This window comes from Silene latifolia, chromosome Y (assembly GCF_048544455.1).
Source record: "Silene latifolia isolate original U9 population chromosome Y, ASM4854445v1, whole genome shotgun sequence".
Classification (NCBI taxonomy): domain Eukaryota; kingdom Viridiplantae; phylum Streptophyta; class Magnoliopsida; order Caryophyllales; family Caryophyllaceae; genus Silene; species Silene latifolia.
Genome location: NC_133538.1, coordinates 53,223,924 through 53,238,366, shown reverse-complemented (window position 1 = coordinate 53,238,366; position 14,443 = coordinate 53,223,924). Strand labels below are relative to the sequence as shown.

The 14,443-nt window shown below is 41.3% G+C and overlaps 2 protein-coding genes across 2 annotated transcripts; both read right to left on the bottom strand.

The window, feature by feature from the left end:
- Positions 1–2,920: 2,920 nt before the first annotated feature.
- Positions 2,921–5,227, bottom strand: LOC141628051 (uncharacterized). Its single transcript, XM_074441239.1, has 5 exons — positions 4,859–5,227; positions 4,000–4,534; positions 3,418–3,773; positions 3,022–3,189; positions 2,921–2,977 (listed from the first exon to the last, which is right to left on the bottom strand). The coding sequence occupies exons 1-5, from the start codon at positions 5,225–5,227 to the stop codon at positions 2,921–2,923; spliced, it is 1,485 nt and encodes a 494-aa protein (XP_074297340.1).
- A 24-nt stretch (positions 5,228–5,251) lies between these two features.
- Positions 5,252–6,094, bottom strand: LOC141628050 (uncharacterized). The gene is made up of 2 exons (XM_074441238.1): positions 5,859–6,094; positions 5,252–5,744 (listed from the first exon to the last, which is right to left on the bottom strand). The coding sequence occupies exons 1-2, from the start codon at positions 6,092–6,094 to the stop codon at positions 5,252–5,254; spliced, it is 729 nt and encodes a 242-aa protein (XP_074297339.1).
- Positions 6,095–14,443: the final 8,349 nt, after the last annotated feature.

The window sequence follows — 14,443 nt, the reverse complement described above, 5'->3', positions numbered from 1 at the left end:
AACCCACAATTACATACCCCGCCTATTTTTCCCTCTTTACCCTTACTTTTTCCACATTTTCTTAAATACTCCACTTTTCCCTACGTTACCTTTGGTGTGGTACGGAGGGACTATTAATCTTTCTTGTTAGTTTTAACTTTTCGGTGAATATAACGTTTTTACATGGTCTTGCAGTTTTGATAGTCAGGTCTCGAGTTAAATCCCGAGAGCTTTCAAATCTGAATGAGTGAGTCTATCGGTGGCCATATGACGTTGAAATTGGGCACGGGAAAGCTAGACCCGACTCTAGGTGACGCACCAGGTCAAATCGAACATTAATCTGGACCATCGATGGGTTGAGGGGTGAGAGTTGGACAAGCTGGTCGGTTTAGGTATATTTTGAAAAACATATCTACAACTTAAGGGTTGGGGACAGAGGTTAGGTTCGGTCGAGGAAGTTCAACCTTGACCTAGACGGTGCTGGAGGCAAGGCGGGCAGGTCAATGTTGAGGGTTGCTAGACGGGTTGGGGTATGAAGACTCAACATGCAAATCGGTCCAGGCAAGGTCGAGCCTACTCACAATGTTCACCACATCTAGTTGGTTCTATATCGTGATGTCGTCCATAAGACTAACTAAAATCAAATTCTAGCATCATATTACCTACATTGATTGAAGGATAGTACCTAATCACAAACACGAAACCTTAGATGGAAATATTTTTGATCGATATTTTCAAATTAAAATCCTATCTCATCATTTTTCATTGCAAATTTTAGTTTATGCTCAACCAAATCGTTAGTAATAAACACAAACATTTACCAAGAAAAACTATACACCATGTAGATCATGTTATTGTACACCATCTCTAATGAGAATTTAACTAAACGGTCCACATTTACTATACGGTTCACCAATATACCAAGGAATTGAACCGGAAAGTGATGCCTTTGTCACCACGGCTTTAATCACCGGTACAAGGGTTAGGTTGAAAGGGCAACTAAATTGGAAAAGTAAGATGACAACTAAAATGGAAGAAACTAATCCATCCATTCCAAATACTTAACTTCCATAATTACTGGTTCAGGTTAGGCTAATTAGTTCGGGGACCGTTTCCAGTAGCTTGCCATTTGCCAAACTGGTACGATCATATAGAAGGTCTTCTCACGTTAATTAATTCTACAATTATGAACATGTTTCATTTGAATTAAACCTTGATTTAGATCGATGCCGATGCGGCTGAGTATGATTTATTATGACTACAACAGTTTTGAAACTTATGATTTGTACAATGGCTATTTGTCGTTCTTTTGGTATTTCCTAGCTACTTGAATTCGGTTTAAACAGAATGGTAAATAAAAATACGGGTTTAACAGGACTCTTTGAGATGTACAACATTTCTAGGCTTTTTTTATATACTGGGGGTGTTCACGGTTGATAACAATAAGTAAATCACTCACTTCAGTATTCTCCGAATAGATAAACAGTTAATCAAGATGTTTGGTTAATTATCATCATCGATAGGGATCAAATACACCTCGCAGTTATAAAGGGGAGCAACAACCACATCAAACTAACGACTCGGTATCGTTAGTGTGAACTCTTGTCTTTGCTTTTACTTTGGTACACTCTTCCAATGCCATCAATCGGTAAGTGTAGTTTGATAGACGATTCTATCTAAGTTTAAAATGGTTGATTGTTTTTTATGGGATTTTGGGTAAGGGTTTATCTAAGTTAAGGGGTATATACAATCACTCAAATTGAAACTTAACGGTTTAATCTCAAGATCAGACAGAGTAATGGGGTTCGATTACTATTTTCGCGCTTATATTTCAATTAACATATTTTGTAAGAGGCCCTATTTAGTACTCGACAAATTATTATTAGCAAAAGCAGATCGATCAATTAGATTATAAATGTCAGATTGGATTGACTAGTACATTTTTTTTTTGAAACCGACTAGTACATTTTAATTAAGATTTAGTAGAAGTGTTTGGTATTTAGAGGGTTTAGTTTAATATATTATTTTATCGATGTGTAAATGGTTAATAGATTCATTTTTTACAATCTACCAAAGTGAATAGGTTGGGAGGAACAACATATTGTAAAATGGTAGATTTGACTGTTTCAATATGCCATTCACACTGAATTTATACGGAATAGTAGATTAGTGAGCCAAAATACTAAAAACCTTAATATACTGAAAATTTCACAATATATTGTTTATCAAATGGGGCCAATAATCAGCGTGTTTAATTTGACAGATTGCTCTATCGATTGAAAATGGTTACGTACATGATATTGTATATCAGGTAACCAAAAAGTCTTTGTCAAACAAATGAGATTATATATGTAGTACGTAGTGAGAGGCGAGTCCAGAATTTTGATTTTGGTGTAGCAAAATATATATTCAAGGTAAAGTGTATAGATAATTAGTTTGAAAGCCGTAAATATTGATGTAGCAAATCACGAAATTCTAACTGAGTTTTTTGTTTTTGGTGTAGTGGCTGCTATACCACTAGCCATACGTGGCCTCACCCCTTTACGTAGTATTAAAATTGATATTGTTTTCCTATATAGTTTTTGCCGATATTATATATATTTGAAATAAAGTTTTTTTTTTTACAACAATAAACTTTATATATATAAAAATAAAGTGAAACAAACAAACAAGTGTGTAGGATACATGAAAAGAAATTAGCCAATAGCTAGGCTAATCGACCAATGAACAAACATGTGAAGGAAATTGCGAATTGCGGACAAAGTGTGACGCAAATCGATTGGTACTGGAGCCGAGGGGGCCAGAACTAAGGATAATTTTTTAGATGAAATCTTGAAGGAGACGGAAGGTAACGAAGCAGCTTAGGCTCTGTACATGGTGAGAAGGAGACCATTTGTAGTTGCCGCAAAAAAAAGAGGAGGCCCGAATAAGTTGCAATTTTTCAGTGTTGGTGAGGTTGTCCGTCGATGAGATGCTGAATTGATACGTCGTGGGGAATCTGTGAACCAAAATAAAGTAAGTAACATAAGCTCTTTAAATTACCTGTTCATAGCACAACGTGGCTGGCAATATTTGGTGCGTAAAATCAGGTGGCCAAAACACTGGTAGCTGACTGTGTGAGACGAAAAGGTATTCAGACAAATGCATAATCTGAACCGGATTGACAGAGAGATCCTCAAAGATGACAGAGTTGCCAATCAACCAAATGGCCTTAATAATACAAATGAAAAGAAGCAAGCAACGATCTGCATTATCCTTAAGGGTGTTAGAATATCTTATATAATCCGCAAGCCAGCGTTGCATGGAAACATTAGGATTTGCCATAGAATTAAGTCCCGGAGTTGAGGAAAGCCAAATATGCCGAGCAACCATACAAGAGCGAAATAAGTGTTTTAAAGATTCCGGATAAGAGTGACAAAAAATACAAGAAGTACTAACCTGCATTCCGCGGCGAGAAAGATTATCTAAAGAGGGAAGGATATTATGTACAATACGCCATATTAAAAGTGGTAACTTAGTAGAAGAGTGAATACCCCAAAGAAATTTCCAAGGGAAGGCAGAAAAGAACGAAGGCGAGCAGGAGAAGGAGTGCTGTGACAACAAGAAAGAGTAGCCCGATCTAACCGTATAAACTCCATCCTCTGTGAATTTCCAATAGAGGAAATCATCTATATCAATATGCGGTGGTTCCATAGCAAGAATAACTTTGGCGCAGGAAGACTCATAAACACGAAAAACTTCTCGATGATCCCAATTAGCTGACATAGAGAGCATATCAGACAGAGCCGGAGTGGCTGCATTAAAAAATGCCGCACATATGGAATATTCCCATTAATCCATCGACTGGTAAGCAAGTCAACAGAGGCGCCATTACCAAGCTTCCAGGATAAAGTCGGGGAAAAAGCAGAGGCTGTACGACAAATGCCAGACCAAATAAAAGAAGGTTGAGAGACTTTTGATTTGGAAGCTGGAATAGGTAAATCCTTTCTATACTTAGGTACAAGAAATTTAGCTAAAAACCAGCTTGATGATGATGAATGCGCCAAAAATTCTTCATAAGGGAAGCCTGACTTAACAGCGAGATAAATTTAAACCCAAGGCCACCATTTTCAAGAGGAAGTTGCAAAGAGTCCCTAGACAGCCAGTGAATAGATTTAATTTTCATGTCTTTACGCCACCAAAAAGATGAAATCAATGAGTCAATCTTCTTACAAATCCCAAGAGGAAAAGGGATGGCTGTCAGCAAATATTTAAGCGAACCCAGAAGAATAGAGTTGATGATGAGCAACTTACAAGACTGACTAAGATGAAGTGCCGACCAAGCGATAATCCGTTTTGTCATCTTGTCAAGAAGAGGGTGGAACGTTGTAGACCTTTTTGAAGGAAGATCAACTGGGACACCCAAATAATTCCCAAAACAGTTAGTAGTCTTCATTTTGAGAATAGAAGCCAAATGGGATGTGAAATCAGGCGGTGCATTCGGGGTGCATTTAATAAAAGATTTATCTGGATTAACCATTTGTATGGAGGCCAACTCGAAACAGCGAAACAAATCCTGCAATGATGCAAAGGAGTGTGGAGTAGCTTTACAGCAAATAAAGGCATCATCACCATAAAAAAATATGGGTGATAGGAGGAGCATAGCGGGAAATCTTGAGGCCGTTTAAGATACCATCCCTCTCCGCCTGCAATTGGCATGATAAAACCTCCATACACATAATAAAAAATAAGGTGAAAGCGGATCACCTTGCCGTAAGCCACACAAAGGTGTAAAAGAAGCAGAGGGTTCGCCATTAATTAAGACAATCAAAGTCACTGTAGAGATGCATTCCCAGATAATATTTTGCCAAAAGATAGAAAAACCAAATTTTTTCATTACCGCAATAAGGAATTGCCAGGAAACGCGATCAAAGGCTTTGTGCATGTCAAGCTTTAGAGCAGCATAAGAGACCGTACCCTTCTTAGTCTTATTAATATAATGCATAATTTCATGTGTAATAAGACAACCATCAAACATAAGGCGATCAGGAACAAAAGCCTGCTGAGTTTCCGAAACGATTGAAGAAATAACTTGTTTTAGGCGGTTAGCAAGACACTTGGAATCAAGACGATAAATAACATTGCAGAGACTAATAGGACGGTATTGGAAAACCAACTCTGGATTCTCCACTTTGGGAATAAGAACAATATGCGTATTGTTCCATTCCTTCAACATAACTCCCGAATTAAGAAACCGAAGAAGAGCCATTGTAACAAGCTGGCCAATTTAGGGCTAGTAAATCTGGAAAAATATGGGGGTAATACCGTCAGGCCCGGGAGACTTCGATCCATCCATACTATTGAGAGCACGGACAATTTCACTTTCAGAGAAGGGGGCAGATAACAACAAACAGTCGTTCGAACTTAGCAAAGGAAGATCAAGTGACGAAAGCAGAGGATCAATAAACCCTCTTGGAGAGACAGGATCTTGAGGAGGGGCAGAACAAAGGAGTTCTTGGAAAAAAGAAGTAATCTCCAAAACAATCATCTCGTGAGTATATAACCAATCCCCTGAGCGAGAACGCAAAGCAAGAATGCGCTGATGTGAAGATCGCTGTATAACACGGGAATATAAGATACGAGATGGGAGCCCATCGAGGATCTTAGTCTTCAATTTTGCGCGCTGTAACCAGTAAGCATGTTGAGTTTGAACAAGGAGCAACTGCGAAGAGCGAACTTGTTGAAAAGTTGTTGCCGACTGGATAATTACAATCTGAGTACCATAGCTACGAATTTCATCTTGAATAGCAGACCAGTTAATACCGTAAGAGATACGATAATGCAACACCTATTGCATAATAGAAAAACGAACACTGGCAAGGCGGCGGGATAACACAAACATTTGAGAGCTAGGAACAGATAGTTGCCATGTATTGGCAACCAATTGAGCAATCTCAGGAGAATTCAAACACCAATTATCAAGACGATATGGACGTCTATGGGTCTTTGTAGAAGGAAAAAACCTGAGGATAATCGGAGCATGGTCCGAAATGAGAATAGGTAAATGCAGAACTGAGGCATCAAGGAAGAGTTGTAACCAGTCATTTGTAGCATAAGCACGGTCTATTCGTTCCATAATAACCTGAGAATCAGATCGATTATTCAACCAAGTAAAAGGAGGCCCAAAAAAGGAACATCAAGCAACGAATTGTCCAATCTCCAGGAGGTGAAATCTAGGTAGCCTCGAATCGAAAGTGATCAACCTAATTTATCAGAACGCATTTCAATTTGATTAAAATCACCAATAATCATAAAAGGAGACAAACCAGATATTAACTCAGTAATCTTATTCCGTAAAGGTAGACGAAATTCAAAAGCAGGTTCACCATAAATAAACATAACATACATATCATAATTTGTATATAACGGGTTTACAAGCAAACGTATATTACACAAAATAAAGTGGGGGTGAAAACTAAGAGAATTAATTATAATAGAATCATCCCAACGTAAAAGAAGACCCCCACTACTGTAATACTACGGTTTTATGCATCTTAAAGTACTCTATCGAGTGGGGCTTACTCTGTCGAGTAAGTAGCTTTTTACGCAAAACAGTAGACTGCCTGTAGGGTACTCGATCGAGTAAAGGGCACTCGATCGAGTAAGTCACTTATTCGATCGAGTAAGTGAGTTTACGTGTGATGTTTGACGGGTTTTGTTAATAATGCGGGATTAGTATATAAAGCTTTCGTCACTTTTCTTAAAACACTTTTACACTCTAAAACCTTTCAAAGAGAAGATTAGAAGTTACGTTGATTGTTCTCGCCGCATTATTAGCAAATCCCAAGGCTAGGAGTGTTGGATTGCATTGTTCTTTACGCGATTGTGATCCTTGTGTCGAGGGTAAGCTTTTTATATAATTTTTATAATGTTTTGTTAAGATTGGTTAAACCCTAATTGGGTGATATTGGGGGTTTTGGGTGATTTATATGAATGTGGTAGTAACTGCATGTATGTATGTTATAGGAGGAGGTTTCATTGAGGAAATATTCTGATTTAGCTACTTGATCGACTGTTGGTGTTTGCTTTCCAGGTAGGGTTTCCCTACTCAGTATTGGCTGCATAATGTGTGGTGTTTGTGATGGTGATTGTTAGTTAATTATATAGTTGGTATGATTTTGATGGTTGTTGGTTGTATATTGTTGATTGGTTGTGTATCTGTCTGTGACCTTCGGGGTGCGTCCCTGGCTGAGTGGAGTCACTTGCGGGAGTGGCTTCACGCCCTTGATTCGCCTTCTGTGGAACCCGCCACATAAGGGATGTGCACATTAATGAACATGGGTTTATCACTCGATGGAGATGAGTGGGGCTTAGGTGGGAACGGCTGCGGTCTCCCACTGGCGGCGAGGAGTACTTGTTGCGATGGGTACTCTGGCAAGGCTACACACTTTAGTGTATAGTCAGTTGTGTGGAGATTGGAGATGGAGACTGGAGATTGGTTTGAGCTGTTTGAGCTGTTTGTGTTTCTGTTTCATTGTGGTTATTGTTTTTATGTAATCCGTACTGACCCCGTTAATTGTTTTAAAAACTGTGGTGATCCATTCGGGGATGGTGAGCAGTTGTTGAGCAGGTATTATGGCTTATGCAAGGGATAGCTGGGATGGAGTCACCACCGGTCTTAGAGTCTTCCGTTGTGTTTTATTTAGTTGTTTGAGTACTTTGGTTTTTGGAGAACAGTTGTATTTCTTTTGACAGTTTTTGGAACTTTGTTGTATCACCTAAACTTTCTTATCATTTAAATACGTTTCGTTATTGTCTATTTGAGTATCATTGCCTCGGGTAACCGAGATGGTGACGTTCTCATACCTTAAGTGGTCCTGGTAAGGCACTTGGAGTATGAGGGTGTCACAAAGTGGTATCAGAGCGACGATCTTGAAACCTGTAACCAATGAACCTAATGAACATAGGGAGTCGAACTTAAGTGAACCCGGGTAGGAGTTGTAGGAGCTAGTGCAAAGACTTGGGAGACGTCCTAAAGTCGTGAACTCGCCCTACAATTTTGAACCGGTCACTATGGGGTGTGTGTCGGAATCGCTATGTATTTACCTTGTGCTTTGTGTATCTATATAGTAATGTGTGGTATGAATCGGTGGATGTATGCATGTGGAGGATAGGAGGTATGAAGTAAAAGATGATGATGATGTGGTTTGTATGTTGATTGGTTGAAAGCATGATATTTGATTTATAACGTGGCATGTTAGAAATACGAAAGGAAAGTTGTTTGTTTGAGTATATAAAAGATACGTTTATATATATATGTTGTTATTTGTCGTTTTGCATAAAAGTATAAAAGTTGGGAGTGCGAGTTTGAACATGTGGGAAGTGTACGAGTCTGCATGACTCGATCGAGTGGGGGGCACTCGATCGAGTAGGTGAGAGACTCGATCGAGTGTGTGTGACTCGATTGAGTAGGTAGTTTTTCATTTCTGGGCAGAGATCTGTTTTTGGGCACTCGATCGAGTAGGATAGGGGACTCGATCGAGTAGGGCTAACTCGATCGAGTGGGATGTTGACTCGATCGAGTACGTTTTTGGAAGCTTTCTGGTCAGGTTCTGGAGTTGGGGTACTCGATCGAGTAAGTTAGGCAACTCGATCGAGTGACCCCAACTCGATCGAGTGGGTGATGGGACTCGATCGAGTAGGTGATGTGCAGGATGTTTTCGTGTTTTGAGATATGGGATGTGTGTTTATGTTTACCCTTTTCTTATATATTTTCAAAGATGCCGCCAAAGAGAACAACATTGTATGCCAGGGCAGAGAATATGAGTATTGATGAGATCGTTAAGATGTTAGAGCACCAGGATGCTCTTACAGAGGCTTTGAAGAGGGTGGGAAAGGATAAGGAGACAGAGCCTGATCATTCAAAGATCAGCATACATATAGCGAGGTTTAACCCTAAGGAGTATATGGGAACGAGGGCGCCAATTTTGCTGGATAATTGGCATAGAGAGATGGAGAATATACTCAATCTGGTACATTTCCCAGATGAGCTTCGAGTGGAACAAGCTGCGTTCTACCTGAGGGAAGCAGCTGGTGAGCGGTGGGACAACGTTAAGGTGAGTGCTTTGGAGTTGTATATGAAACAGGGGTTACCTGCGATACCTTGGGATGAGTTTAAGAGGGCGATGAGGCGAGAATTTGTGCCAGAGCATGTGCGTAGTAAGTTGAGAGAGGAGTTTGATGATTTTAAGATGACTTCTGATATGATAATTGATGAGTACTACCTGTAGATACCCAATATCTGCTGAGACTCCAACAAACACCCGATGATTATCGGACTACAACATGTTTTGGAATCGCGGCGTTTGATCGACAGTTTGTGTACAACTTTACGTCGGAAAACTTAAAACGATTTCGAAAATAAAACATTTCAAAACATTTCAAAAATACCTGGAGTGTTTAATGCACGACGACGGGGTCGCAATGACACTAACTAGAGTCAAAACCGGCACCGGACCGAAAAACCGACTCAAAAATTCAAATCCCGACTCCAACAACGAGTCAAACCGAGTCAACCACCAAAAACAAAACATTTCAAACCTTCTACCTTAAGTTTTCCCGGATTCATGTTGGTCAAGTACCAAACATGTGACTGCAAAACTTAGGATAGAACAAATCGTGATTGCGTTTGTGGTGAAAGTGACAACACAACTCGAAGAACCGCGACGTGGCTCGCGCCTCTTTGAGCAGCCCAGGTGGCCACGTCGCTCAAAACTCACACAACCACTCATTCTCCTATAAATAACCCTCAAATGCCACTCATTTGAGAGTTACGCGAGTGTCCGCCCCCTCTTTTCTCCCTTAAAATTCTCGACTCGACTTCTTAAGTAACAACCCGACGCGTATTTACGACCTACCGATCGTAAACACGAGCCTTTCACATTGTTTGGTACCGCCATCGTGCATTAAATCACTTGACCAAACATTTCGACCACTACACCATCACTAACATTAAAACACTCTTTTTTACTTACCAAAACGGTTTTAAACCGAGTCTTTTCCGATCAAACGAGTTGTTACACTTACGTCGGTCATTCGCCATAACCAAACATGTAAGTATGAGGGTGTAAAAATCCTCTTTTATTATGTTTTCATTTGTTTCATGACTATAACATGCTAAAACACGCATAACATGAACCAAAACATGGAATAAACGAGCCAAAACTGATTTTTGGTCTGAGGCAGAAGCCCCAAAGGTCGCCAACTGGCCCGCGCCTAAATGGGGTACTCAGACCAGAGATCAACCGTGTTTGTTCTCGTCATTTCCCTTTAATCCATCTTCATATTTGTAATCGGTTTTCACCATTTCAAGTATTTTCGAACCCTTTTTATTTTATTTCACTTGTTTTAACCATAAAACATTTTTTAACCTTGGTTCCTCATACCATGACGGTTAAATCCGTGCTTCGGTGATAATATTTGGTTAATGACATTTAAAAGGTATTGTAAAGCCTTTTATTTCATTTCTTTACATTTTCAAACAAACATATTAGTCCCCAACACAAAGTCATCCTTGGTTCTACATACCATGCCGAATTTTAACACGGGTACGATGATGAGTATCGACTAATTACATTCAAATGGACTTAAGACAATTAGTCCATAATCATTTTCAAAACTATTCATGTCAAGTTTGTCAAATCGAACCCGACACCGAATATAATCAAAATAATGATGATTATTCGAGTCTAGTTCTTCAAATCAACAAATGCGGTCTAAACGACCCCTTCAAATCAAACCGGGTTCAAATACCCATCTTCAACACGTTTTATAACGTTTTCTAAAAGGTCAGAACACGGCACATAAACCGTGGGCTAACCCGCGCCTAAACAGGCTCTTCATTTCTCACTTTCAAAACCAGAGGGAGGCCCCTTGTATCGCCGGCTGGCTCGCGCTTCATATAGCCGTCTGGTACAGGGCCTGTTCCCTTCCAGCATTAGTCTAGGACGATCCCGACTCCGGTTAACCTGGATTTAGGATGGATCAGATGACTATTCAAAACCATATTTGCGAAATGCCTTACAAAGACAAATGGATCATGTTATGCACCCTAAACCTAATACGGTAAATGGATGTTTAATTTCCGTCTTGCATGCAAATCAATCATTAATCCAACTCGACATCTTATACTTGATACTTGGAATAAATCACCGACTTAGAAAGCTCTCACATGTTAGGTTTAAATCATTGGATGCGCATTCATGCAATTAAACCGTTTTATCAACTTTTGCATTCAACTAACCAAGATCGATCAGTAGAGGCCGCTAAACGCGGGCAGGATTGGGTGTCTGATTAAAGGGCTTCCCAATACGTACCTTCACCTCTTACTCAGAAACTTTGGATAGTGGACGGCCTTATCCAGGGCGTACGAGAGTCATTCTAGAGATAGGATGCTAAAGAGGGACGATTTCCTTATCTTTAGTACCTATGTCAAACGCTGCTTTGTTCTTCGATTTGACCGAGGTATAACGTGGATTTCGAACGGGTTCCAGGCATCCCACAAATGCTTGGTGGTGACTCCGAACATCTCTAATCGTTTCGTGACCCTTACCGAGACGAAACCGACCGACCTAAAACGATCCAGTCGAAAGCATTTTTACGCCGCCGAGCGTGGCTTTCAAAAAGACCGATGTGCGTCCACAGATCGAAGTGGGCTCGTAAGTGGGCCGTGTCCACAGATTGGCGACTTCGCTGGGGAAAACTAGGACACTTATGTCTTTGTGATCCCTAGATGGTGAGACTCGAACGAGGTCTTCGTTGGAATGCATTAATTGATATTACGGTCACGGTCGGGTTCCTTATCCGGGCCCACAACCTAACCCTTTTCGACCAATTGGCTCGTCTCGTCGGCGTGAGTTTTTCTCATCCCCGCGTTTCGAATCCTTATTGAGTCAAGCATACCGTTGACGTTACACATTTCTGTTTTGTCAAAGAGCTTTCATCACTTTCGAGCACGAGGCTAGGGCACCCTCCTTACACATTTTGTTTGGATTGGTATCCCTCTCGCAAATCGGGGTTTGATCGCTTGGTGTGTAACCCACCCTTTTAAGCCAAAACCCTTGTCAGCATAATGCATAATATAATGAAACTGTGAGTGCTTATGTGCTACTTGATCATAAGTCCTTCCGTGTCATTTTCAAAAATCACCCTTTTCGCGCCATTATAATAGCCATTTCAAACCTCGGTCTTTCGCCGACCGATACACGTCTTTCTAGGCCGTCGTAATGACGATTTTCAAACCCGGTTTTTATAACCACTTCAACACGCCTTTCTAGGCCGTCGTAATGACGATTTTCAAACCCGGTTTTGTATAACCATTTCAACATGCCTTTCTAGGCCGTCGTAATGACGATTTTCAAATCCGGTTTTTATACCCATTTCAACACGCCTTTCTAGGCCGTCGTAATGACGATTTTTAAACCCGATTTTGTATAACCATTTCAAATCACCTTTTCACGCTGTTATAATCGCCGCGTCTAGACACGGATTTTAACCCGTTTCGCGCCGACAATGGCTCTTTCAAAACCCGAGAAAAGCACACACCCTTTTCTCGAGACACTTTCGAGATCCCGAGGACCATACACCGTCCCCGAGACCTCTTCAAACATTTCAAACTCGATTTTCAAAACATACAATTTTGAATTTCAAAAACCGTCTTGGGAAACAACGCACTGTTTTCCGAGCCGATTCAAACTCAAACCGTCTTTTGCAAATAAACATAAGACAACCCTTTCAACTGATCGACTTGCGGAGATTTCTATCTTCGGAAGCCGCCCGTTTAAGCGACAAACGAATCTTTTTGAAAATTTCTATTTTCGAAAACTTCATTCCACCATTCCAATTCCGCCTCGTGTCTATCGAGTCAAAGCAAACGTACTTATGGGTCTTTACTTATGAGTCGTCTCAACACGAGACCCGTCCAACGGCGTCACGCCGTCATGTCGGACTCGTGTCAAAAGTTCGGTCAAACACCGTCACGTCATAAATCGAGTCAGCACCGAGGGACCACACACGGTGACCTCCGTCTTGTTGAGTCTGATCTTTGTCTCGTCCTTTGCATTGTCTGCGTTCAGTCTTGGAACCATGTCGGGTTGAGTTGTAATGTGAGCCGTTTTTCTGCCTCAGAGCCATGGCCCCGTCTTCAGCTTCGTCCAAAAACAATGACAACAACAGAGATGTCACAACTGATCAACTAGCCAGCCTGCTTACCGCTCTTAAGGTCACCCTGGATCGCGTCGAGACCTGTATCGACACCCTATAGAACAAGGAAACTGGGGAACATAATACCCCACCTATGACTGAAACTGAGAAGAGGCTGAAACTCTTGGAAGAACAGCTCCCAGCCAGGGGTAACAATATCCATCTTAAGAACAACCGAAGATTCGAACCTGTTGGGGACCAGTTACCTGAAAACTTCACCCTGACCGATGTGCCTAAGTTCAAGGGAGTGGAGGACCCACTCAACCATATCCGTGCTTTCAAGGACTACATGGCCATTAAGGGGATCAAACAAGAGCTTTTTACCCGGATATTCCCATCCTATTTGAAGCCAATTCCTCACCAATGGTACTACTCCCTTGACCCGAACGAAAAACCTTACTACTTGGGATGAGATCGCAGTTGAGTTTGCCAAACAGTATGTCGACAATGTCGAGATCCAGGCCAATACCCGTACTCTCGAAGTGCTAACCCAGAACGACAAGGAAGGGTTCACTGAGTTCCTAACCCGTTGGAGGAGGGTGAGTACTCAATTGGTCTGTAAGCCAAGTGAATCAACTCTGGTGGAAAAGTTTGTCAACAATCTCCGCCCGGTTTGTGCCAACCTACTGAGATATCAGAATATCAAGACTTTTCAAGATCTGCAGATTCTGGGGACGCGTATTGAGGACGACCTCCGTAAGGGTGTCTTATCCAAGACTAATGGCAGAGGTTACCAGGGATCCACCTCAACCGGATCTCGCCCTTACGGTCAGACGAACAAGATTGATGAGGTCAACCTCGTCGAACCATCTGCTAAGAAAACTGAACGCCCCCAGAGAGTGTTTACCAACATAGGGTCGACTTGTGCAAGTGCCCTGAAAAGGCTCATGGACAAAGGGAAGTTACAACCGATCGGACCCACCCCGGATCCGACCGATGCCGAGGAGTCCCGGTTCTGGAACCCCAACGCCTACTGTCAGTATCATCGGGGGAAAGGGCACGATACCGAAACTTGCTTTAAGCTTAGGCACCTTATTCAAGACATGATTGAGAAGGGAGATTTGCCATTACCCCCACCAACTAAGCCGAATAACAAGACGAATCCTTTGGGGATCCATGCTATCTCTGATGATGAGCCGACCCTGGACTCCTCTCACCTCATCCTGCCAATTGACGACGAGGTGAATGCTTTGGAAAAGGAACCTTCTGACGGAGTGTTTGTGTT